At 38.2% G+C, this 26,970-nt stretch overlaps 2 protein-coding genes, 1 long non-coding RNA gene and 1 pseudogene across 4 annotated transcripts; 2 read left to right on the plus strand and 2 right to left on the minus strand.

Moving 5' to 3' along the window:
- The first annotated feature begins 6,892 nt into the window (after positions 1-6,892).
- On the plus strand, positions 6,893-9,543 carry LOC122088783 (nuclear poly(A) polymerase 1-like). 2 transcript variants are annotated; one of them, XM_042658108.1, is made up of 4 exons: positions 6,893-7,124; positions 7,467-7,631; positions 7,723-8,700; positions 9,493-9,543. In XM_042658108.1, the coding sequence occupies exons 3-4, from the start codon at positions 7,813-7,815 to the stop codon at positions 9,502-9,504; spliced, it is 900 nt and encodes a 299-aa protein (XP_042514042.1). In that variant the 5' UTR covers positions 6,893-7,124; positions 7,467-7,631; positions 7,723-7,812; the 3' UTR covers positions 9,505-9,543. The 2 variants fall into 2 exon arrangements, with proteins under 2 accessions (XP_042514042.1, XP_042514041.1); XM_042658107.1 differs by having other exon boundaries at positions 7,723-9,524.
- On the plus strand, positions 9,537-10,127 carry LOC122088784. The gene is made up of 2 exons (XR_006143148.1): positions 9,537-9,642; positions 9,735-10,127. It is a non-coding gene; the product is annotated as an uncharacterized LOC122088784 (long non-coding RNA).
- Positions 10,128-13,459: 3,332 nt separating this feature from the next.
- Positions 13,460-16,381, minus strand: LOC122088985 (G-type lectin S-receptor-like serine/threonine-protein kinase LECRK2). The gene is made up of 2 exons (XM_042658392.1): positions 16,311-16,381; positions 13,460-15,845 (listed from the first exon to the last, which is right to left on the minus strand). The coding sequence occupies exons 1-2, from the start codon at positions 16,379-16,381 to the stop codon at positions 13,460-13,462; spliced, it is 2,457 nt and encodes an 818-aa protein (XP_042514326.1).
- Positions 16,382-21,683: 5,302 nt separating this feature from the next.
- Positions 21,684-24,255, minus strand: LOC122087898 (annotated as a pseudogene).
- Between the last annotated feature and the right edge of the window lie 2,715 nt (positions 24,256-26,970).

The raw sequence follows: 26,970 nt of genomic DNA on the forward strand, positions 1-26,970 counted from the left end.
GATTGTGTATCATAAGAGTTTTCATGTGGGATCCAATGTAATTGATGTAGATTGGGTGATGTAGAATCTGCTCGTGGTGGGAAAGAAGAGACTAAGGTGAGGGGAGAGAGAAGAAAGGAAAGAGAACATGGAAAAGAGAGAGAGAGAGAGAGTAGGCAACTTGCTTAAAAAATAGAGCAACTCTATTCCATAATTTGGGCAAACGATGCAATAGCCTCGGTTAGAGAAAATCCCAAAATTACATAACCAAATGATTGGTTAGCCAAAGGTGGCCCCGCACCAAACAAAAGAAAAAATGAACTCGCTGCCCAAGTATATCGATTAGTTTCACTGTATCCTACACTTGCCTACTTGAAAGCCAAGGCTGCCAACACCCATCCATTTCCTTTCATTACATTCCTTTATATAGCCGCCTAATCCCTTTGTTGTCGCTCACTGCATCTTGTTTCGTTCTCAAGCCTATGGTGTGTAGGCAGTGTGATAGCTTTTGAAGCGATCCTTAATGTGCGTGGGAAATCGTAGGTGAGGTCTAGCCTCTTACATGTATATTTATAAAACAGGAAAAAGACATAAAATATAAGTTTAACTAACCTAAGCTTCCTATTTGACTCAAACAATCAAATAAAAAAAAATAACAACTTAAATAAATAAAGAACCCCTTTCAAACGTAGACTTTTTAAAAAGAATTCTAAGCTAACTCAAAAGCTAACCTCCTCTCGTCCAAACTAAGTCCTACAAATAAGATCAACTTTATCTAACAAGATAACTCTCTAGCTAATAGCTAATGGGCCCCACGACTAATACTAACTACCTAATTAAAATGCTAATTTCGTGTACCTCCTTAGGACCTAAAATTTGGGTCTTATAATTGTGCCCATTACAAATAAAAACACTTGAAACAAAAGCCCATCATATACTATAACAGACCCTTAAATGAAAGATCAAAACACATCCAATGGTGATGATCATGCGCCTGCATTAATAATCGAGTGTCATATTATGATGACATAGTTTTTCAGAGTATCCCCCTTTGTAGGGTTTGGCTTTATTTAATGCAGATTGCACATCCATACCCATGTTTTGAAGCCTTGACTTAATTAGTGGTACCATGCAGTCGCTTCTTTGTCTCTGTATCATGTTTTTGACAAAGAATTACGTAACTGACTATGAGTTCTGTAAGGCTTTCCGTTGGTGGTTAGCTCAGTTAATGTTGCATGAGACATATTGGTGTTGACTTGATCAACAGATTGCTTTCTTATGTGCAACTTGTATTTGTAGTTTGATGTAATACAGAAAATCATTTGTAATAAGAAAAAATCTCATTGTTGTAACGCTTTTCTCTTTTGACATTTATATTTTGTCAATTGGTATTGCTTATCATAGCGAACTCTGTGTCTTTGAATTTTAGGTGCATGGCCCTGGTGCAGATATAGACACACTATGTGTGGGTCCTATACATTCAACAAGAGAAGTGAGATCATCTCTTGGCTCAAGTTGATGCATTGATTTTGAATTTGATTTGAAACTTGAACCAAATTTTTTCTTTTCTTTTTTGATGGGATTATTTACTCTGTAAAATTGAAGTGCAGGAGGGTTTCTTCATTAACTTCATAAGATGCTGGCTGAGATGCCTGAAGTGACAGAATTGCACCCTGTGCCTGATGCTCATGTCCCTGTGATGAAGTTCAAATTTAATGGGGTTTCTGTAGACCTTCTTTATGCAAAGCTCTCACTTTGGGTCATTCCCGAGGTAAATTTCGTAATTTCATAAGGCTGCATGTGTTTTATTATAAAATGTTTTACAGTAAAATAGTAATTATTGATAAATTTTATTTATATTTTTCAGTCATTTGGCATCTTTTTTGGTGGACATGACTAATAAGCATATTTGAACATGATTGAGGGAGTCCACGAATATGATGGGGGTGGAGTCCTCCATGGTTGCCAAGAGTCCCAATAATCAAGATACTATCGCTATTTTGGTGGAACGTCATATTGGATTTTGAAATGGATGTTGTTTTCCAACTTTTTATATTGCATATCAGTAGAACATTTTCCCCTTTTCTAATCCTCATACAATTTTGTATTGGTTCTTAACAAACCCAGTAAAATATTTTACGGTGAAATAAATGCAGCCTAACTGGTGATTATTTGTAGCACTAATTATATGTGAGATAATTTGTTCATACTGCAGTAAATGACTTAGTGGATGCTTTGCTTTGGTGGTCTTCAGATCTTTGTTTTTTTTGTTTTTTTGTTTTGATAGATTTATATAGATGAACAACAGCATTTGGGTTTTTACCAAGTGCTGATTATTTTTATTAGAGGAAATTTCACTCTCCTCCCCTGAATGTTTCATCTATTTCAATTAGACCCCTTGCGAAGTTTATAATTACAAACGTACTCTGTGGTGTTAACACTGTTAGAATCAAATGTTAAATGTCCTTTTTACCCCCATCCCCTTCATCTCTATCTCTTGCCGAGAATGTGCGATCGACATGAGTTTTGCCCTAACCTCTGCAATCCCGTCGTCTACATCACCATCAATCTCTGATATCTCTCCATAAGCTCCAATCAACGGCGAAAGCAGATTCTTGGATTTTTCGAAGCCGTTAGAAGATCCCTGCTTTGTGGAATTAGATTCCCTTCTCTAGCCAATAAAATCTTCATATTCAGCTTCGGAGGAAGGTGATAATCTGCGATCGAAGGGGGAAATTTCTCCATTGGAATTCACTTTCATGCATCTGAGAACCCGTTGATTCCCCCATCTCAAGCTACGGGCTCCATTAGATAACACATAATGAACCCCACAGAAAAGGATCAAATGAATCCCTAGAGCCAAAATCCGATGAACAGATTCTGGAATGACAAAAGATGTTTTTGGGGATGTATGAGTCGAATTAAAGGTCTGTTCAGGGTTTACAGAGAACGTAGCGATTTGAATAGTAATTAAGAGTGAAAAGTGGGAGTGGATTAGTGGTGATTCGTTGGTCAGAAGTCAGAAAGAGTATGAGTTTTTTTTTTTTCCTGGTGAGAAAGAATGGAGGTTAGCATTTACCCAATGTTTTAAATAATGTGGAATTGGCCTCCAGATCAGACTCCGTCGTTTCTGTTCTGGATCGGACTGGAATTGGAATGAATCGGCTGGAATTCGGTAGCTGGCAGGAGCCATCGTCGAAATTATGGAGAGGCCTCAATCTTTCAGGAGCCATTGCCATGACCTTGTGTAGCCTCTCTATTTCAAAAACTTCCGAAAACACCATTGATCGGGCATGAGTGATTGAGCGGGAGAGCTCTGATTTAAGCTCGTATCTCTAAAACTCCAATGGATTGATATTGGAGTTTCTCAGACTGAGAATGTAATCAGGGTAGAGTTGAAGAATTCAAGATTGGCAGGGTTTGGTTCCTCACAGATGAGGAAGATAGAAGGAATATGAAAAAATACATATATATGGAGAGATAGAAGATGAGAGTGGTTTTGACATTCGGGGAATGCTTTTGATTCTATAACCCCAATCGTTCTGACAAACCTTGCATATAGTACATCATCCCACCATGAGCATGCATACCCAATAAACTTGGTGATAATGAGTTCACACTTCTTCACGTCTGGAAGAGACTTATACGCAAAAATTCTCTCCACTTTGGTAAGCCAGTCAAGAAATTCCTTAGGTCCCTTTTCACCACTGAACTCAGGAACCTCGACTTTGATGCCACAATCTCTGTCAGAAAATTGCCGGGTAACATCCTGTGGAACAACTGGATCAAGTTGTTGCCTCTGAGGTGTATCTTCGATCCGTAAAGTGTTGAGCTGAGGAGGTAATATAGATCCTTCTTCAGCTCGTTCGTCAGACCTATTCTTAAAGGCAATCATCTCTTCAATAAATTTGTCAAACTTGGCTTCAGTCCCCTCAAGCCTAGCATCAGTATTCTGTTGGTTCTCGGCTAACTCGCAGTACAATTTGTTCAACTCAGCATTGGTAACGTTACCTGTCATGGTTAGGGAAGTGCAGGAAATTTTGCTCTGATACCACTTGATGCGGATCCAGATTCCAAGGATTGAAATTGGATTGCTTAGGGCCCACAAGAATGATAAAATATCTCAATTGAAAGGTTGAGGGGTAATTTTGCAAATTCAGGAATATTGAAGCACTTGAAAAGATGAAAATAGGTACAAGGGTTAAACTGAAATAAAAAAAAAAAAGTAAAAGAGTGGTATTCTGGAATTTAAGTTTAAACTAGAGATAATTAGAAACAAACTTTAGAAAGAAGTGGGCTTTGTGAAAATAACAAAAGATCTGACCTCATGTGAAATTTCAGCAAGTGTTTTAGTTACAAATAAAGGGTGTTCATCTTCAACCTAAGGTCTCGACAGAGAACAGAACCAGCGATAATCCAAACTTGTTGGTTATCGATTCTCAGCCACAAGCTTCAACTGAAATCTTCACAAGAAATCGCAGCAGAAAATCTACTTCCACTCTAGCACCAGCAAACCTCGAGGAACAACTGTACCTGCAACTCAGTCCAGCACAAGGCGCAGAACCAGATCTGAACCAGGTTTGAATCTCTTGATAGAAGGATCCTTTGGGGATGAGATTCTAGGATTAAGGTCGCCCAAGTAGGGGAAACATTCGATCCAAACTTCAGCCCTAACAGATCATATAGAAAAGAAATCGATGTGCATCATGAGGGCTGTAATCTACCGCCCAGAACAGGGGTTCAGCCAGCAAGAGGAAAATAAGGAGGAAAGAAGAAGAAGAAGATAAGGGAAAAACCAGAAGAAATACTGAGGAAGAAAAGAAGAATTTCAGAGAAGAAAACCACCCATGGCAGTCATCGATTCAAACCAAAACATATATCTTCAAATTCATTCAATTTTTTTCAAAAAAACTTCAAATCTAAAAACTGAACTTCTTCATCGTTTACATGTCCAATATAAAAGAAAAAAAATCAAACAATTAATGGAAACTACTTGAAAGGAAACTATTCTAAAATTAGAAGCTAACTAATTTAAAAAGAAATTGTTTCTAAATCCAAAGAGAATCAAATCAAAAGATTTTTTTTTCCTATGTCCATTGTGCAACTGCATCACTGTCTCTCGTACCTGTTACACATGAGACATACATTGCGGAGAAGGTAACCATTAATGGAGCATTTTGTTAGTGTTCATCTTCTTGTGTGTTCTTGTGGGCTGCTTCTCACCTGAAGAATTCAATTTCCAAGGAGTGGAATTTCCTTAAAAATTTTTTTTTAAGAAAAGAAACATATGCATGCAATTCTCCTTGGACGGAGTTCAATTAAGATTTTGATTAGTAAATACAATCATGGTCAAGAACAAGAGAACAAGATCTTTTTATCTTTAGGAAGATCAAAAAGAGGCCTGGCTTCAGACTCATATTCCCATGACTCCATACAGAAATCAAAGTCTTGAGAAAAGCCCTGGGTAGATGAAGAAAGAAAGAAAGAAAAAAGGACTAATGTTTTTATTCTCTCTCTTGAGATTGAAGAAAGATTTTGTCCTGTTTCTTTGGTTTCACCGGATTATGATCCTTCCAAGATTTTTATTTGATTTTACTGACCACACCTCTCTTCCTCCCCCTCTCAATTATATGGTGGACTAAAAGTGGGGCCATTATGCCAACTCCTTTGACTTGCAGAGAAGTGTAATAAATATTTTTTGCTATATTCTGAGTGTGCTGCTAGGGTCTTCTAGTGGAGCTTCTTGATTTGCCTTGTGTAACCTGCATGGTGGTATTTTTTTCTTCTCATTACCTAATGTTCTTTCTACTGAATGAGTGGGGATATGTTTGATAATAATCCTTAGTGTTACTCTTCACGCACTCCTCCCAAGTTCCATGCATCTGAAGAATGGCCATATTAGATCTGTGTTGGAAGTGAATTTGTTAATTCTGTTCTTCAAAATGTTCTTCTGTTGCAGGACTCGGATATTTCACAAGATATGATATTGCAGAATGCAGATGGGCAGACAGTTCGTAGTCTCAATGGATGCAGAGTTACTGATCAAATTTTACGTTTAGTGCCAAATATTCAGGTTTTGCAAGTGCTTTATAATTTTACTTGTATGACTATGCTGATATTGTCCTCTTATTGTGTTTGTGGTGTGTCTGATGTAGAATTTCCACACGACTTTGAGATGCATGAGGTTTTGGGCAAAAAGATGGGGTGTTTATTCAAATGTGAGGCAGTTTCTGTTTTATAAATAGACAGGGTTAGACTGTACTTTTTCCTTTTCTCTCATTGGTAGGGGTTTCTATTTTGTCATATTCTTTTTAATTTTTATGTTGGTGATGGCCAGGTTGCTGGGTTTCTTGGTGGTATAAACTGGGCATTGCTGGTTGCTCGAATCTGTCAGTTATACCCGAATGCACTACCCAGTATGTTGGCATCTCGGTTGTTAGATCAAACACCAAGAAACACGAATAAAGAAAGACAATAGATCCGTACGACACAGAGATTTAACGAGGTTCACACACCAGGGTGGTGTGCTACGTCTTCGGGCGAAGAAGAAGATGATTCACTATGCAGAAGAAGGATTACACCCTAGCAGCGGCGAGGAAGAACTCGCCCTGAAACCCTAGCTTCGTGAAAACCCTAGAATACAATGACTCTCAACAAGCAACAGTACATTATATATATATATATATACTCCAAATAGCTGTTCGACCCATCGGGTCGCGGTCGATCCGGTCGAACCATACCGCGGGGGCTACGCCCCCTCACCCCCATACGAGATCAGTGATGGGATAGGCCCAAGCCCTCTGCTTCCATCACAGATCTCAGAAAATTTCTCATTCGTGTCGCCACCAAAATATGTCGGATCGGGTCAATCTTCAAAACGGGTCAAGAATTCGAGACAAACTTAACATCGGTTCTTCCGGGTGTATACCCAATGGCGAAGGCCAAATCCAGTCATGCTATGTGCTATTGACGAAGGTTTGCTGGGACTACATGTTTAGGATCCAAGAAAGTATCCCCAAGACAGATTTCATATGATTCCTATAATTACTTCTGCTTACCCTTGCATGAACTCTAGCTATAATGTCTCATCAAGTACATTGCGTGTAATGACAGAGGAGTTCCAGAGGGGAAATGAAATTTGTGAGGTGTGCATTAAGCATTAAATCGTTAAATCTTCCTACTTTGTGGTAGTAATTTGTTTCTGATTTTATCTGCATTTAGGTTATAATTTGTTTCCCACCAATTATTGTTATTATTGCATGGTCTGCCTCAAGTTCTCAGCACCCATCCATATTGAGAGATCGTAAATGATGAAAACTACAGTGGCACTTGACTTGGATGATTTGTATTAGACAATACAGGGATGTCTGTTAAGTCATGCTGCAGACTAATAATATATCAGCGTCAATGGGTTTCTGTATGCCTCAACATGAATTATACAAGCATGGCCATCCAAGAACTGACCATACTTGGTTAAATTTCTGCAGGCCATGGAGAAAAACAAGGCTGACTGTAATACTCTCTTTGAGCCTTACCCTTTCTTCAAAGTGTATAAAAATTATTTACAGATTGATGTCGCTGCTGAAAATGATGATGATCTGAGAAAATGGAAAGGTTGGGTAGAATCTTGACTTCGCCAGCTTACTTTGAAGGTATATGACAAGACTTACCTTTTCATTTCCTTGTCAGTTGTCCTTTTCTCATATTTATGTTCTGATTTTTTTCTGTTTATTTTCACTTCAGATTGAGAGAGACACAGTTGGTATCCTTCAATGCCACCCGCACCCAAGTGATTTTTCAGACAAATCCAGACTATTCCATTGTTGTTACTTCATGGGCCTGCAACAAAAACAAGGTATTCCTGCAAGCGAAGGCAAACAATTTGGTATAAGGGCAACTGTAGAGGAATTCAAACACTCTGTTGCCATGTATACATTATGGAAACCTGGAATGGAGATCCATGTATCACATATAAGGCACAACAACATTCCTCTTTTTATGTTTCCTGGTGGAGTTCGGCCTTCCCGCCCTGTGAAAGTAATGAGGGAGGGTAGGATTGTCATGAAATCAAAATCTGACTCTGCTGACAAATCATGTGAAAGCAAAGCAGGTGCTGTGGATGCAGTAGATCACAAGAAGAGAAAATTGGATGATGATAATAGCCCAAGAAATGCAAAGTGTTTGTCTTCGATTACTTCTGCCAGTAGGAGAGTAGTTGAGGTGTCTGGAAATCATAGCCCTCACTCTATTAGGCCATCTGCCACCACTACTACTACTTCAAGCTCTATAACAGGAAGCTGCATGGATGCAGACACTCCAGAGGGAGGAAGACATGAACAACTTGAAGCTGATTCACACTGCAATTCATCAAATGCAGTATGTGTCACTCAGATACCTTCTCATAATGGAAGGGTAGCTCAGGGATCTGTAAGAAGCAGCCCACCTGTGAGACCCTTATCCAGTGCTGGTTTATCATGCCCTAAAGAGGCAGAGAAGCTTGCCATTGAGAACATTTGTGGTCCAGCAGTTTCCCACCCAGATTTTCTAGAAGAGGTTGATGAGCTTGAAGATGAATTTAGTTCGATGGATGAAGCAAAAACTTTTGGAGGGGGTACAAAGGGCAGCATCGCTGACTCTTTGACAACAAAGGCAGGAGAAGCAGTGAATGGAGTACATTCAAGAACAAGCTCCTTCCAGTACGGAAGCTCAGAGGAGCTTGAGGTCTGTTTTCCTGACTTGTCCTTTTTTCTCCCATGCATGCAGATCTTTCATTGAATCATGATATTATGACCAGTTCGATGATAAAAAAATTTCCAGCACTGGACCAGAGAAAACACACAAGGCAAACAAGAGATGGACCTGAATTTTTTTATTTTCCTGTTAAAGCTCAATTTTGACAAAAAGGAGAATGCAGGTTGCCTGTTTTCTGAAATATGTCACCATCAGTGCTTGGGAGTGTTAAATAATTGCGTGTCTCAGCCCTTTTGCTCCCCCTCTTTTCCATCCATTTCTGTTATTAATATTAAGGCCCTGGTACAAAGAAGAGAGTCTGGGTGGGATGTGGGTACAGGGGAGAGACAGACAGTGTGTGAATGGGTGATGGGTTAGTACATCTTTTCCTGAGGATGATGACATGATGTACTGTGTTGGTATTGGGGGAAAGAGAGAAGTATGGAAAGGAATCACCTTCTAGTAAGAGATGAGATATTTTCATGAGAAGTTCCCTAAACAAGAGGAAGATGTCATTTTGTTCTCAAAAAGTGACTCAAAATTATATGAAGCATCTGTGAGACACTCACCATTAGTGAAACAATTGTAACTAGTACTATCTGGACCTCACACATGCGGGAGCCTCATGCACCGGGTACGCCCTTTGCTCTCTAGATGAGCTGAAAGTGGTGTTTCACTTGGCCATTAGTGCAGCATTTGGCCAGCAAAGGTGGTCACACACACACACACACAACACAATAAATTAAAAAACAGTTGAAATGTTTTTTGATCTGGTTGAAGCAGGAGGAGTGCTGATGGTTATTTGCTTTTGTTCCCCCTCCACCACGCCCCCCCCCCCCCCCCCCCGGGTGGGAAGCCTGCTGCGTTGACTGCTCCACTTGTTAATGCATTGCCTGCTTCTACATCGATCACCCAGCGAAAGCTTGTCATCAGGTACTCCAGTTATTCAGTTTTCTCTGCAATTTGGATTGCAAAAATGATTAAGCCACTTCACATTAGATAATCCATTATGTGTTTGTTTGCAGGTTGAGTTTGACTTCTATGGCAAACGCAATGGGCAAAAGCTCGTAAAGACATAGTGAGTGAAGTGAAGGCTGGGGAATTCCCTGTTATTTTTTCTCCTCTAGAATGCCCATATAGAGGACTCTCTTCCTGAATGCAGTTGCAGGGTTTGGTCCGGATGCTGTAGATTGACAATGTAATATTAAACTTACAAAAGCAGTTGGAGCATGATGTATGATTAAGTGGTGATTCAAATCTGTTGTAATAAGATGCTTCCTCGGGGAAAAAACTTGCTTTGTAAGTTTAGGGAAATAGCAGCTGTTCATGTTGTGAATTTTATCTTCAAGGCAAGGATATTGTTTGTAAGATTTATGAACACTTATTTTCCTAAAATCTGGGATCTGGTTCCTCTCCAACTACTTGGGCGTTGAACCATTTACCTCCTACCCATCCAACAGCTGGGAGGACTTGAAGATCATCGTGCATTTCTTAGAAGATTTTTCTGATGGTGATTTTGCCATCTTTTGCTTTATATATTGAATACATGTTGATTATTGGAAATAAGATGAACAAATTGAATGGATGAACCAGTAATTTGACCTCTCTCGTTAGTCATTATAGATGCTTCATTTTTGTAAACTCTGCAACTTTTCCATGTTAGTGCTTATGCATAAAACCCTCAAGAGAAAGAAAGTACATTCACAAATTTTGGTAAATCTAACAAATAATCACGTAAAACACTTTAACCAGCCACCGATCTCTCTTTTATAGTTATTTTTATATAATAATAATAATAAATAATGATATGTGATGTTCTGTTATTCCGAGTTCCGTTTCAAATGTATAGAATAAAAAATTAAATTATGAATAAAACTATAATATAAAACTTGGAAATAGTCTCTTCTGTGAAGCTGGGGTAAGATTGCGTACACTTGTCCCTTTCAGACCTTGCAGTACTAAAGCCTCGTGTGTTGGGTTCTTTTTTTTTTTTTTTTTTTCCTTTAAATAAAACCATGAATATAAAAATAGCAATTTTGGAGACTATTCTTTCTTTTTCTACTCAGATCGCAACTTAAGCAAAGGCCCCAAAAGAGTAATATCAGGAATCACAAACGGAGTTTTTCAAGTTCTAAGCTGGAGAGCGGGTTTCCATCTTTTCCACACATTTTACTCATTTTGGCTTGCACGATACGTTCTATATTGACAGGTGAGTCTTTGTTTTTCGTGTGCGAGTCTATTAAGTGTGTATCTCCTCTTCCTATCATTCCCCTTATCTCTCTTATATGCGTGACTAATAATAATAAAGATTAGAAAGACCAATTAAAGAAGAGGTCAAAAAAAAAAAAAAAAAAAAAAAAAAAGAAGAACAAAACAAACGAAGCTAACGGTAGCCAAAACAATCAACAAAATAGACAAGCAAGCAAGCAGCTCCACATGACTTTGACATTATGAACTTAGCATGATCGGTCACCGCGTTACTATGATTCAACTGTCTCTTCCTCTAAAGAGATAAGAGCTGTGAGTTTTTTTTTTCTTAATCAAAGAGTCATTCTGAAAATTTGAAGGAATTTGCATCATAGCAATGGGGACTAAATAAGTAGCCTCCTTCAAAGAATCTTCATGGTCCCAAATCTGCTACAGATTTGGATCAAATCTTCAATCAATCTTCCATTATCCTCTCTATCTGCCATGTCAACAATGTGTAAACATAGAATTGATCCATCTTCAAAGGAGAAAAACAAGAATATTTGATGCCATGTGGAGAATTGACCAAACTATCTCCAACAATCAGAGAAGAAGAGTGTAAAAGATTCAAGTCCCCACTTCAGATCTAGTCTTAATCGTGGATCCTCTTCTTCATCCCATTTGATTCTATGTGATTATATAAACTATTTAAATTATTTACCATATTTAACAATAATACATTTTACATTTTACTTTAACTCATTTCACAACCTCGGAATGAAGTGGGTTCTTCTTCTGCTCCATCTCTGTATCATACTAGAAAAGGACTGGTAGAGTAGACCAATGGTTGTTCACTACCAAAAAAAGCTCGCTATGTGTGACAGACACATAGTGAGGGAGAGGAATTTACAAAACTATCCCTCCACTTCAATCAGCTAAATAAAAATACTTATAAAATGATGGTGATACCAAAGAAAATCCTATATAACAATATAAAAGTAAAGTGATGTTCTATCCTCAGTCCCGTTTGAAATGTATAGAATAAAATAATAAACTACAGCAAAATATAACATAAATTTATAAAGAAAAAAATTTGTGACTTCGAGACTCTTCTTCATGTTTAGAATAAAAAATAAAATCCACAACAAAAAGCATTTTGGAGACTCATCTTTCTTCTTCTACTGAGATCGCAACAGAATAGTGACATCAGGAATCAAAACCCGAGTTAGACCAAGCGGAATAGGAACTCAGAGTAGACCGACAAGATTACCTATGCTCCCAAAGCTCAAGTTGAATTTGTTTAAATTTTTAATATTCTGACACCTTTCCTTGTGGTGTTATCAGTATCGGTATCTATCATAAAAAAAATTAAGAGTTGTAAATTTATTTTGAAACCGATATCTGATCCTGAATTGATCAAGTATTGGATTCAGTCTCAGTTGATACTGATATGCTACAACCGATATGATTGATCCAATATCAATACCTATACCTAAAACCATGTTTGTGATCATGGATTTAGTTATCTGTATCGGTGATCCAGTGGTAATATTGGTATCACCTTATTCCAATCCTGGACCAACTTGGATTGGTTTGACCAATCAATTTTACTCTTATTTTCCAAAAAAAATATGTTTTTTTTTAATGATTTTTCCCCTATTTCGATATCAATAATCATTACCGGATCGATCATGTATTTTTTTTACGATTTTGATATCGGGAATTAAATATTCCTTCACCAAGGAATGGACTTCGATTAAATTGAAGAAACCACTCAAGTAAAGTCTAACTTAATCCACAAAGCATTAACACCGAGATATTTCATGTTAAAACAAACACAAGAAAAACAAAGAAAACTAATGGATTCGTACAAGATGACATAGAGATTTAACGAGGTTTACACATCAATGTGATATGCTACATCCTCAGGTGAAGAAATAGATGATTCACTATGTTAGAAGCAAGAGTACATGGAGATCTCTCTAGAACACCCAAACTCATGGTAGAACACTCGCTCAGAAACCCTAACATGGAAAAACTCCAAATCTCACTTGCTTAAACAACAAGATATAAAAAAAAAATTCCATTCGGTCAGGTCTCATCTCGTCAGGTCGATCCCTCTGCTACTGTCATAGACATAAAAAAAATTCCATTCGGGTTACCTCCAAATTGTATCTAAGCGAGACAATCATCAAAATGGGTCAAGAATTCAAGACACACATGACATTTCACTCTCTTTAACCCCTCCATGAGGCCCACAAATTCTGCTTCAAAAATTGTTTTTTCTCCAAGAAAGATTTGAAAGAAAACAATACCATACCATAGTAATCTCGAATAACTCCTCCAACATCTGATCTTCCAGGGTTTCCTAAGGATGGTTTTTTTTTTTCCTGGTATAATAACCAAGGAGCTTAAAGAGAGCGAAAAGATAATAATGTTGATGGGATTACAAAACAGATAAGTGAATTACCAACTCATACAATAAATGTACATAAATGTTGAAACAAAGGAAGAGTAGTTGTGAGACATTACCTGGATGTAGAAAAAAAAAACAGAATTTGATTTAAGTTTCAACAACTTGGTTGAAAAGATAAGGGTGTGGGGGCACATAAACTTCAACAATTCCTTCTAGCATTTGTACAACCTTCTTCATAGTGGGTCTTAGTGATGGCTCTTCTTGAATACACCAAATTGCTACCTTCAGTAACCTCTCTAGCCTTCCAATATCATTTATGGCTTCCATATCATTCTCCACCAGAGCATCTAGCCTTCCATCTCGATAGCAATCATAAGCCCAATCGGTCAGAATGGATCTCTCATCATCACCTATTTCTAGGTCAACACTTCTCCGACAACAAATGATCTCCAAAAGCATGACACCAAAGCTATACACATCTACTTTCACTGTGATAGGCATGTGCCTGAACCACTCAGATGCAACATAGCCTTTGGTCCCTCTAATGGCTGTGTTAGTTCGACTCTGGTCAGTCATCAAGAGCTTGGCCAATCCAAAGTCAGAAATCCTTGCTGTGTAAGAGTCATCAAGAAGTATGTTTTGAGGCTTTATATCACAGTGGATGATCTGGACACTGCACTCTTCATGCAAATACATAAGCCCTCTTGCAATACCAAATGCAATCTGGGTTCTTTGGTTCCAATCTGGCCTTGAAGATCCAAATAGGAAGCTTGCTAAACTGCCATTGCTCATGAACTCATACACCAGGAGTCTATGCTGTCCTTCCTCACAGAATCCAACCAATTTGACTAGATTCTTATGATGGGTCTGGCCAATCACGCTCAATTCAGTCTTAAACTCCTTATCTCCCTCTTGTACCAATTTGTCTAGCTTTTTTACAGCTACAAGTTTAGAATCCAAACCTAAGACCCCTTTATAGACAACACCAAAAGCTCCCCTTCCCAGCTCTTCCTTGAATCCATCTGTAGCCTCTTCCAGGTCTTTGTAAGTAAAAGAATGCAGATTTGTTTCAACAGAAATTGGATTTTGTTGTACCTTTCCTTTTGATTTCATCTTGTGGTACATCAAAACTCCAGTAAAAATTGCAACTACAAAAATTAAATTGAAAAATATTGAACTACCTAATAGCACAGCTGCAACAACACTGAACAAACCTTGATCTTTCTCCTCTCTATTAGGATTTGAAGACCCAGGTGGATTATTAACATCTACTGGAACTGAAGGAGGATGAGGTATTCTCTGGGTATAATTAGCTGCTGAGACTTTGATTAAAGCTTTCACCATTAGACCACTCTTCTGTCTCCCAAATCTAATTGGTAGGCTCTTCTTCCAACAGCTCCCGTCTAAGAAGTTGGCAACTGCACATTGACAATCATCCAAGCAAGCATTTTGGCATTCTATTTCAGTAAATGGTTCCAGCCTTTGATAAACACCTGTATAAGGCCAATCTGTGTCAAGCATCTCGTCCATCCTATACAAAATCGTCTCAGTTAGGGATCCTGATTCATTTGCATAGCATCCTGGTAGTATGAAGTCAGGTTCACAGCCACTCAATATATCGTTTGGATCAACCAATTTATATTGAGTTGGGCATTCACAAACAGGTCGACTTTGCACAAGCTTGCAGATACTGTTATACCCACAAATCCCTTCTCCCTCATAAGGACTATAAAAAGAACATATATCATCAGGCATAGACCAGACAATGGACCAACTCGAAGTCGTCTTCGTTGTCCTCGGACAAGCATATAGAGTGAAAATACCATTAAAATCAATGGTTGCTCTATGGTAATGGGTTTTGGTAGAGGGTATAGTGCTACCAACTGTGAGGTCCAATAATATGGTTCCATTACTAGTGCTTTGGATATAAATGGTGGATGTAGTCTCATTGAAGACAAGTTGATTATCAGAACCAGAAGTGTTGCTTGAATAATAAGAATCATAGGCGAAATGTTTTGGTAATGATACAGTATTGAGAACGAGATTACCATCAGTAAGCAGTTGGAGCTGGAACCTTCCTCTGGAGTAGTTGCTTTGTATTCGAGCAGAAACCACGGTACCCATTTCTAATATCTGGGTAGGAAGGATGGTATCAGTTGGGTATTTGAAGCTCTCCCATACATGTACAGAGTTTGCATCCACCAACACAAAGTTGCCAGTGTCAAGCATTGCACCATAGGTGACAACACCAAGAATGGATTCTGCCTTCCATAAAACATCTCCTTGAGGGCTATTGAGCTCAAGGTTACCATCATTGGTAAGCTGAACTTTTGATCCTGTGGGTGCTGGATTATCTCCATTTGCATACCAAACTATAGTCTTCTCAGGTATTTTATCAAACCAGATGGCAAGCAAGAAGGCATTGGCCGTATTGTTGATGGGTTGAAAGCCGAAGGCAAATTCACCTGAAGGAGAAAGCCATGAAGAGTTACTGCTACCGCCGGCAGAGAGAGATTCACCCAAGCTTACGTTACTGTAAGTTTGAGCGGACACATAAAAGGGTTGTAAAGAAAGAGGAAGAAGAAGAAGAAGCAGCAATAAGAGGGAGAAAAGAAGATCAAGTTTGCCAGCCATCGGAAGAGGGAGCCGTTTGGTTAAGAACTGAGGTGAAAGCTTACTCTATAAATAAGGATCATCAGTCATATGTAAGCGTGTCAGTTGGTTTTGGGATACGTTTTTCCAATTCCAAACCTTCTATCCCATTATATATAATTTTCCTTTTCTTGCTCTTTGACAATTTTCCCCCTTCTTTTCCTAGTGTTTTCTGATGCTACTGTTTTTGGTTTGGGTATTGGGATGCATTATTTTGACTGAGAAACGAAAATTGTGTTTGATTGTTTTTTATAAGGTGATCGACATTCTCTTCAGCTGTTGTTGGTAAGGATTCACACCCTTTGAATGATAAGAGATTGATGTAGGAGATCATGGTTCAGGAGACAATTCAGTCTCATAATCGGGTAAGACCTTGGCCTTTTGTTTGTCGATGGGCATGTATGCATCGCTCTCCATTTATGTTACCATCATACTACTTTCACTTCGAAGTTGCCAAAAGCTAGTTAATTAGGAATTGTAAACTCACTTGACCAAATTCCAAGCAGAAGATAGTAGAACAAAGTTCAAAAATATTTCATGTATGAGAAAATTTTCGCCCATGATTTGGACACATTGATTCTGCTAAGTATTTATCTCTCCCTCTCTCTCTATAGCATAGGTTGAGAGACTTAATGAATCCATGTATTCAAATCAGAAGGGTACGAAATCCTTTTCAGACGAGAACTTGATCCGCGCTCAGTAAATTACGTGTAATTAGGTTTTAAAATAGACCGATGAGATTAATGAACCATGACTCCCAAATTTCAAGTTGAAGCTGTTGAAAGTTAATTTAACATTCAATGAACAACTTTCTATATGTTACATGGTAAATTAATAAGAATAAAAATCCCCACTTGAATAACAAAAGATTAGCTGCATTTCATATCTTTAACAATATATAGTCATCACCTTGATTTCCACGGTCTTTTCTATGATTTGTTATATATATATATATATATATATATATATTTTTTTTTTTTTGGGTGGAAGATACGTTATGTGATGTGATGAGTTGGTGCTTTTATAATATTATAGTATTGTGACTTGACTTGATATAATCCAATACCGTGTGCTCGGGTCCGCAAAACAAATCTTGGTTTCAACCAGAATTAGGCATATATACAATAACCATTATTTCTATTTTGTTAACATCTTAGATCAATGATCTTAATTATGATTAATAATTTTTTGGCGCAATGGAGCTAGACCAGTGAGTTATTACATTTTTTTCAAAGGATGGCTCCTTCTAAGCCCACCTCCTGATTGTCATTGCTTGATTACCTTTTTTGTTTTCCACTAAATGATTGCCTCTTGTATACACAATTGTAAACAACACAGTTAATTCATGTTTGACATTGGTGATATTTAGCTTGTCACGGGGTCACACTTCCATGTCATGTCACAATTAGATTGACACGTATGCGTGTTCCACAGTCATCTCTCATTTGTCAAATTTCGGTCTCAAACAAGTATAGACATTTAAAAAAATAAATAAATAAATAAAAGTGAGTCTTAAAGTAGTAAAATTACAAAAATTACTATTACATTTCATTAATATTTTTTGTAACTTTTTTTTTTGCGGGGTGTTGTAATTCTTTAACTATATTGATCATGGTTTTAAAACTCAGATTGGATAGGTCAGTATTAACTAGATCAGATTAGTCGATATTGGCCTTAATGGATCCCCAATTGATAGATCGGATGCCAATCCACTAGTAAGGGATAAGAATAAAGATGGTAATAAAAAATTTTTTTTTTATTAAAAACAAGATGTAAATATGTCTAATATGATCTCGATCGATATTGGCGTTATCAATCCTGAGTTTTAAAACCTTGTTGTTCATAGAACTTTTAGGTTTTAACCACTTTCCTTACAACATATATGCCTCTTAACGAGCTGGAATTTGACCACTAATGCTAGTGTGAGTCTTCCATCATATGGACCACTCAACATGTCATGTGGCAAAGATGTCTTCCATCACATGACAGCCTACATGCCATGTGGCAAGGACGTGTGAACTCGTGGCAAGTCAAGTATCACTAAAATAAGTAATTACAACCAAACATATAATTGCTCCAAAAATTATTATTTAAGTGATTTTATGATCAAGTAATTATGAAGTAGTTGTAGAAATCACATTTTGTCACTCTAAAAGAATTAAGCAATATGAATCAAGAACCCCTATGGAATCAGACTTAGAAAAGTGAATCTAATTTTCCCATCCTTATCTATTTTGATTTTATATTTTTACCCGGTCAAAAGTTTTGATGTTGGGATGCATTATTTTGACTGGAGGTATAGTAAAACATATAGAAACATTCTCGTACACCTCTGATCTGGACTCTGGACTCTGGACAGATACATTCCACTGAATCCCTCTCTCTCTCTCTCTCTCTCTCTCTCAGTAACTAAGGTTGAGAGACTTTGTGGAATCCATGTGTCCAAATAATTTCTTCAACAATTTTAATTCACCTTGATTTCCACGGTAAGTTCTGGGGTGAGTCGGTGCTATTTTTAATGTCTACTGACCTTGATAGCATTAGTGATTTTGATATTCTAATATTGTGACTTTGAGTTGATATATAATAACCCAATACCGTCTCCTTAGGTCCACACAACAAGTCTTAAAAGTAGTAAAGTTAATGAGCAATAATTTGACCATTAATACGGGTGTGAGTCTTCCATCATATGGATCACCTACTGATCAACCCTACCTTCCTTTTCATTCTTCATGGAGATGAGTTTAGTGAATGACCTTTGTTCAAAATGACCAACTATGAATATGACAGGGGAATACGAGACTGAAGAAGAGTAGATCATAGACCAAAGGAGAGGTGGTGGAGTGAAAGCCTATTTGATGGAGGTCTGGTTTGCGACTAGAGAATATCTTTCTGGCTTTCGTTTAGAAGGGAAGCGGCTAGTCTGTCTGAAAGAGGGTGGCTATCCTATGAATACTTCCGGGAAGCCCTCTCTTCTTAGACATCGAAATCAAAAGCAAGAGAGAAGCTCTTCTGGTCCCGAACCCACAACTGGCACACAAAAAACTCTTGATTAGAGCCTTCCATCTTGGACTCGTCTTTGTCCGTCTACTTCTATCCCCTCCACTGTCTAGTCCAAAAACTACTAATTAGAACTAAGAAAGAAGGACACTCTACTAAAAGAGTAGTTTCCCCTTGTCCCGAAGTCCATAGCTACAGGGGAATCGCTAGCTCCATGCCGATACTAACACTTGCTTGACAGCTTATCCTAAGAAGTAAAAACCAGGGATTTGAGATCTCCTTAGGTTAGTTCCAAATAGGTGTATGTCCTATTTCATATCCTGCCCAGTCTAGAACTTTAACTAAAAAGTAGATTAGCAAGATTAGAAAGGAGATGGAGGTAGGCCCAGCCCAGGCTTGTGCGGTGTTGGTTGTTGTACACGACCTCATAAGAAAAGAATGAAAAAACGATGTGTTGGAAGTACTAAACAGAATAAAATGCAATCAAATCCTCTTCCGGATTTCTTGGAAGAAAGCGCTGTTTCGAGAATTGGTGCGAAGATCCACCAAGATATCAGCGGCATCCTTCACACGTTCTTCTATTGAAATGGTTTTCCCAGGCGCGCTCCACTCCATGATATCCTCCATCACCTGATTGGTGATGGGCAAAATCGGATCGGGGAGGGGGTGCACCCCTCCTGGGTCGTCGCTCTGTGGCGTCTGGCCGGTCCTCTAGGCACATTTGGAAGGCAGGGAGTGTGACAACGTACACGCTTCCCCCGTCCTTCTCATCAGTTGCAGAGTTTGGTGGCCCGAAATTGACTTGGCTTTCCCAAAAGGCCTCATCTCGTCAAGCCCGGCTCGCGAGGGTGGAAGCAGTGGCCGGAAGCTTCACTGTGGAGGCAGGCGGTCTGATGGAGCTGATTAGATCCACAACCGAGATGGAGCCATCCCTGGAACCCAGGAGCGAAGCTATCCCTTCGGAGGTTGGCCCACAAGAATCCATCTCAGGATTAGAACCTGCAATACAAAGACTAACCATGGAGGTCACTGAAGCTGCTGAATCGACCTCTGAGAAGGAAGAAGAACAAGAGCTACTGTGGTTGAGGAACAAGCCGTCGTGGCTGCACCTGTCAAGTTACGCGATCTTTCTCTTTGCCCGCTTTGATTAGGCTTTATTCCCGAGCACTCTTTTGAAATGCTCTGGTGGAGCTGGAGAAGCAAGTGAAGAGGATGGGGGCAACTCTGAAGACGTGACTGAGGCACAGCTGTCGTAACTGAAGTATCTTCAACCTGAGGAGCGCAGCAACCACGGTGGAAATAGTTGCCAAGGTCTCGAAGATGTCCTGGAATTAAAGGTGCCTTTGGGGCCAAGAAACGAACATCTCTAGACATGTAGTCTAGCCACAGGATCAAAACACAACTATCCTTTTTCTTTTTTACCAATTTTTTAAATACACGGAATAGAACGAGAAGATGCGAACGGAGGGCCATCAAAACAACTTCTTATAGTGCATGAGCTAGATCAGAATCATTCTCAAAATCATTCTCAAAAAATCCCTCATTTTTTTCATCGAGTCACCTAACATTCCATTTGGTTAAGAGAATTTCTATCACATGGACTACCTAACCTGCCATGTGACAAAGAGGTCTTCCATCACATTGACCACCTATATGTCACGTGGCAAGGACATGTGAACTCATGAGTCACCAAGTGTCACTAAGATAAGTAATTACAACCATAACACTTGTTAGTATTTTTCACTTTGGTGCCAAGTGATTATATAATCAAGTAATTTGGAAAAGCAATAAATCCAACAATTGTGGCAAAAATTTTACTTCACTCTCCATGGGTTAAATACCGTGTGATTGGAAAAAGGGCCTTATAGAGGATTTTTATCATCTCTAATTCTTAATTGTGCAATTCTCTTTGGAAGCGACATTTGTACATCTTCAAAATCGAACTATTGTAGAAATTTAAATATTTGAAGGGTTAAAATAGATTTGAATTTCAAAAAACCTCTAATCATTGGATTTTGAAAATTTATAAGTATCACATGCACAAAGAGAATTACACAAGAATTACGTGATTAAGAATTAGAGATAATCATGATCCCTTTCCAAACCGGTGCTTAAAAAAAAAAAAAAAAAAAAAAAAATCTATTAAAAACCCCTTTTGTTGTAGTGCATGATCTTAGATAAGACAACCTAATGAAATTAGACAAGACTCTACCTAAACTTGCATATTAACCACAACACCAAACCTCTAAATCAAATTCAGGGATCTCATCGAATATTTTTAAGCCTCCTCTGAACTTAGCCTTATTCGATGAGTTTGTACTTTGAGATGAAGACTGTAAATGGAAATCAAACCAGCAATGTTGAGGAATTTCTTGAGAGACTTTGTGAGATCCAAGTATGCAACACTTTTGAAAATCTTGCAATAGTTCTTAACCTTGATGAGACTGGGTGGTCATTTCCGTTAGTCTTCAATTCCTTGATTCTTTCAATTTAGATACAATTTGATTTACAAAATAAAATATTTAAATTACCAACACATATAACAATGAAAACAACTATTAAAACATTCGAAATTTTATTCTAACCTAATGAAGTCGGTTACAAGAGTTTCTAAACAAAGCCAAGTGCAAGAATTCATTCAAAAGATTGACGGGTTATGATTAATTATAACAAGTATTGATTGTCAATCTAATACGCCACAATAAATCAATCAACCATATGCATACAACAACAAACTATAATAAGGTATTGACTGTGTACCTAATGTACCAACACATACAATTATTTGACGCTACATAAATGCATAAACAAATAAATTGAGAGAGTTGTGAGACATTACTTCTTATTTTAAATTTCAACGGCAGATCTGAAAAGATAAGGCTTTGGAGGCACAGAAACTTCAACAATCCCTTCCAGCATCTGTACAACCTTCCTCCTTGTGGGTCTTAGTGATGGATCCTCTTGAATACACCAAATTGCTATCTTCAGTAGCCTCTCTAGCCTTTCTATATCATTCATTGCTTCCATATCATTCTCCACCAAAGCATCTAGCCTTCCTTCTCGATAGCAATCATAAGCCCAATCTGACAGAATTGCTCTCTCATCATCACCTATTTCTTCTTGTTTAATAACACTTTTCCTACAACAAATGATCTCCAGTAGCACAACACCAAAGCTATACACATCTACTTTCACTGTGATAGGCATGTGCCTGAACCACTCAGATGCAACATAGCCTTTGGTCCCTCTAATGGCTGTGTTAGTTCGACTCTGGTCAGTCATCAAGAGCTTGGCCAATCCAAAGTCAGAAATCCTTGCTGTGTAAGAGTCATCAAGAAGTATGTTTTGAGGCTTTATATCACAGTGGATGATCTGGACACTGCACTCTTCATGCAAATACATAAGCCCCCTTGCAATACCAAATGCAATCTGGGTTCTTTGGTTCCAATCTGGCCTTGAAGATCCAAATAGGAAGCTTGCTAAACTGCCATTGCTCATGAACTCATACACCAGGAGTCTATGCTGTCCTTCCTCACAGAATCCAACCAATTTGACTAGATTCTTATGATGGGTCTGGCCAATCACGCTCAATTCAGTCTTAAACTCCTTATCTCCCTCTTGTACCAATTTGTCTAGCTTTTTTACAGCTACAAGTCTAGAATCCAAACCTAAGAGTACCCCTTTAAAGACAATGCCGAAAGATCCCCTTCCCAGCTCTTCCCTGAATCCATCTGTAGCTTCTTCCAGGTCTTTGTAAGTAAAAGAATGCAGATTTGTTTCTAAAGAAATTTGTTTTTGTTGTACCTTTTCTTTTAGTTTTTTATGGTACCTCAAAACCACTGCAAAAATTGCTGCTAGAAAAAGAAAATTGAAAAAGATTGAGCTACCTAATGGAACAGCTGCAACAACACTGAACAAACCATGATCTTTCTCCTCTACTACTGGAACTGGAGGATCTCCCAGCTGGTGGGTATTATGATCTGTTGGGACTTTGACGAAAGCCTTCACGTTTAGACCACTCTTCTGTTTCCCATTTCTTACCGGTAAGTTCTTCAAAAAACATTTCCCGTCTCGGAAGTTTGCAATTGCACATTGACAATCATCCAGGCAAGTTTTTTGGCATTCTGCTTCAGTATAAGGTGCCCGCCGTTGGTAGAGACCTGTATCCGGCCAATCTGTGTCAAGCAACTCTTCCATCCTATACAAAGTCTTCTCATTTTGGGATCCTAATTCATTTGCATAGCATCCTGGTAGTATGAAGTCAGGTTCGCAGCCACTCAATATATCGTTTGGATGAACCAACTTATATTGAGTTGGGCATACACAAACAGGTCGACGTTGTACAATCTTGCAGATACCGTTATAGCCGCAAATGCCTTCGCCCACATGGGAACTTCCAAAAGAACATATGTCATCAGGAATAGACCCAACAATGGACCAACTGTCATTCCCATTAATGCTGCTGGAATTCGTCCTTGGATAATGGTTGCTCTGTGATAATGGGTTTTGGTGGAAGGTATAATGCTCCCAACAGCTGTGAGGTCCAATGATATAATGCTTCCATCAAGACTTTGAATATAAATGGTAGATGTGGTCTCATTGAACACAAGTTGATAACCAAAACTATAAGTTTTGCTTACAAAATAAGAATCATAGGCCAGGTTTGTTGGTAATGCTACGGTATTGAGAACAAGATCACCATCATTAAGTAGGCGGAGCTGGAACCTTCCTCTGGAGTAGTTGGTTGGTTGTCGAGAAGAAAGCACGCTACCCCGTTCTAATATCTGGGAAGGGAGGATGGTATCAGTTGGGTATTTGAAGCTCTCCCACATATATGAACAGAGTCTGTATCCAGGAGCACAAAGTTGCCAGTGTCAAGCATTGCACCATAGGTGACGGCACCAACAATGGATTCGGCCTTCCATATCTCTTCTCCTTGAGGGTTGTTGAGCTCCAAGTTACCATCAATGGTAAGCTGAGGGTTGTTGATCCTCTAGGTGCTGGATTATCTCCATTTATATACCAAACCAGAGTCTTTTCAGGTAGTTTCTCATACCAGATGGCGAGCAAGAAGGTATCCATGTTGTTAATAGCTTGGAACCCAAACGCAAACTCACCAGAAGGAGAAAGCCATGAAGAGGTGCTAACTCCGGCAGAGAGAGATTCGCCTAAGCTCACATTACCATAAGTTTGAGCCAAGGCAGAAAAGGGTTGAAGAGGAAGAAGAAGAAGAAGAAACAAGAGGAAAGACATTGCATATGTAGAATTAGAATACCTGAAAGGAAAGGGTTTCACAGTGATAGTCTGGATTCAAGTCCAGCAGTAGTCTTCTTTTATATATATATATATATATATATATATATATAAAAGTAGAGGAATCCATTGACTTTAAAATGAGGGGCCCACGGCCACTCCTCTTAAAAGGCGAGACGGACGGAGATCACAAGTTTTTCAAACCTACAATTGTAATATTGTTAGGTCGTAAAACGTAAAGGGAAAAGAAGAAGAGAAAAATCGTCGAAAAGATGGGAAAAATTATTCTTGGCGTCCTCCCTTGTCTATACCTTTAGAAATTTTGCAGATCTTGTTACCTTAATATTCACCGAGATAATTCAGTACTTAACGAGATGGGATCCGATGTTTGTATGATTACTTGATCGGATCATATGCGTCATATCCTCTTTATCTTTGTAATGATAGAATGAAAATACTCCTCTTTATCCTTGTAATGACAAAATGTGGCCAAATGATCATACCAGACTACTACCAGTAACAGATTCATTTTCATCATTGACAGTCATTTTTGCAGAGATTGGGTCCTAGTCAAGGATTTAGGGGATGGTATCCCATATTGACCCAGATTAAATAAGATCGGTGGGTATCAATATGATTTTGTTCCTAACTTTTTAAAAATAAATAAGTAATTTCATATGTTTCTACTTTAAACAAAAATTAAAGGGCATGTAACCTAACTGTTGGTTTTTTTATCCTTCTCGTGTCACACGCTTTTCTGAACCTTCTATTTCCTTTCCAGCTTTTTGACGATTTTTCCCCGTTGTTTTCCTAGTGTTTTAGGCATTGGGATGCATTATTTTGACTCAGGAGCGGTAGTTGTGTTTGATTGCTTTTGATCCCGTGGTCCTCTCTTTTAACTGTTGTAGTGATCGGTCGGTGTTTCTTTCACAGAATTAATGGTTTTGAAATTCTAGTATTGTTGACTTTGACTTGATGTAACCACAATACCGTGTCGTCAGGTCCACGCAACAAATTGTGGCTTCAATTAGAATTAGACATATATTCCCTTACCATTATTTCCACGGCCAATTACTATCACATTGCTACTCCTTAGAAAAGAGGTGAAGTTCCCCAAACATACGCTAGAACCATTTGCCATTGAGCTGGAAGCTCATCCCCAAAGAAAAGTCATCATCCCCCTTCTCCTACGAAGGGTACTTTACAGTAGCTATCCAATCAAAATTCAAAAGTAGCACTCAGTCTATTTAAAAGTGTAAGAGACACTTTCCTCCGTAAACAATCATTCTTTAATGTCTAATCAACTTCATTTTTCCCACACCTAAGGTAAAGTAAATGGTTGATGACAGCTGGGACCTACCCCTTGTATGATGACTCCGTAATTCTTGTAGTCTTCTAAATGAAAGCTTGTTGCTATGACCAATTTTCTATGACCAATTTTTTGAAATCTATCAGGCCATTTTTCTCATTCTGGAGATCCGGGTACCTAGTCAATCAGAAGCATGGATTTAGGAATCGGATTGGATAAGATTGGTGTGTATCCATCATTTTTGTTTTTGTTCGGTTAAAAAAAAAAAAACATTTTTTTAGGAAAATTTACAATGCCACCCCTTGGAGAATGTCGCAATTATAAGACCACCCCCTCAGTTTCACCAAATTATACTCAAACCCTCTACCGTTAATCACTGTTAAGGAATATACCTTATATGTTGATGTCAGCAATTATATTTTATTTTAAATACCAAAATACCCTTATTAAATTTGAAGTATAATAAGTTTCTATTTTTTTCACCCAAATCGATAGATTTGCTCCTCATTCCAAGACCTGATTTACCGTTCTCCTGAACCGTGGGAATTCCGGACTGATACCACAATCAATTCAGAGATGGGATCCTCCTCACATTAATGAGGGGGCCATTTTATTTTTGCAAGGAAGGGGCCACTTGAAGGTAAGGAGTTCTACTCTCTTGTGAATCCATTTATTTTGGTTGTGAGAAGATTGAAATTTGCTAAGGTTGCGATTGGCATCGTTCTAAAAAAATGTTTTTGGAGTTTTTTTATTCTATTGGAATGAAAAAAACGGAATAAAGTCTTCGATGCACTGCTTCTGTTTTTTGGAACAAAAAGTGAAAAAAAAAAACTAGAAATATGAGATTGGACGGAACTCCAAAAGGGAGTTTCGTCTTTCCAGTTTCGTTCCATTTTACAAAAAAAGGAACTATCGTTTCTAATCAAAATTTGAAATTTTGAAACACAATTTTTTTGTTTAAAAATGGCATTTTGACACAAACTAAAATTTTTTGCTTTTGATACGAAACGTCATTTCTGGAATGTTTGAGATTTTAAATGTAATCGCAAGCGTACGGATCAGTGTAGCTACGGGTCGAACTCAGAGAGAGCAGCCACTTTATTTTTTTTTCTTTTAATAATGTGAAAGTGAACCTATTAATGATTGTGATCTAATTCTAACTACCGTCCTAAACATATGTATCTAAAATAACGTCTTAACCATTCGTCATCTAAGAATTTAAAGACGCAAGCCACATAATTAAAATTAAATAAATAAATAAGTGAAAATAAACAACCCACGCAATTAAAAAAAAATAAAGAAAAAAAATGCTGAAATAAAAATAAAGTAAAAGAAATGGGAGAAAGCTAGAGAGAGACTCACAAGTAGTTTTCTCTACTTAGCCCGAGGGATGCATCATAATATGAGCTTCTCTACTTGACCAGAGAGTCACTCTTACAAGGGT

The sequence above is a fragment of the Macadamia integrifolia genome, chromosome 9 (assembly GCF_013358625.1).
Source record: "Macadamia integrifolia cultivar HAES 741 chromosome 9, SCU_Mint_v3, whole genome shotgun sequence".
Classification (NCBI taxonomy): domain Eukaryota; kingdom Viridiplantae; phylum Streptophyta; class Magnoliopsida; order Proteales; family Proteaceae; genus Macadamia; species Macadamia integrifolia.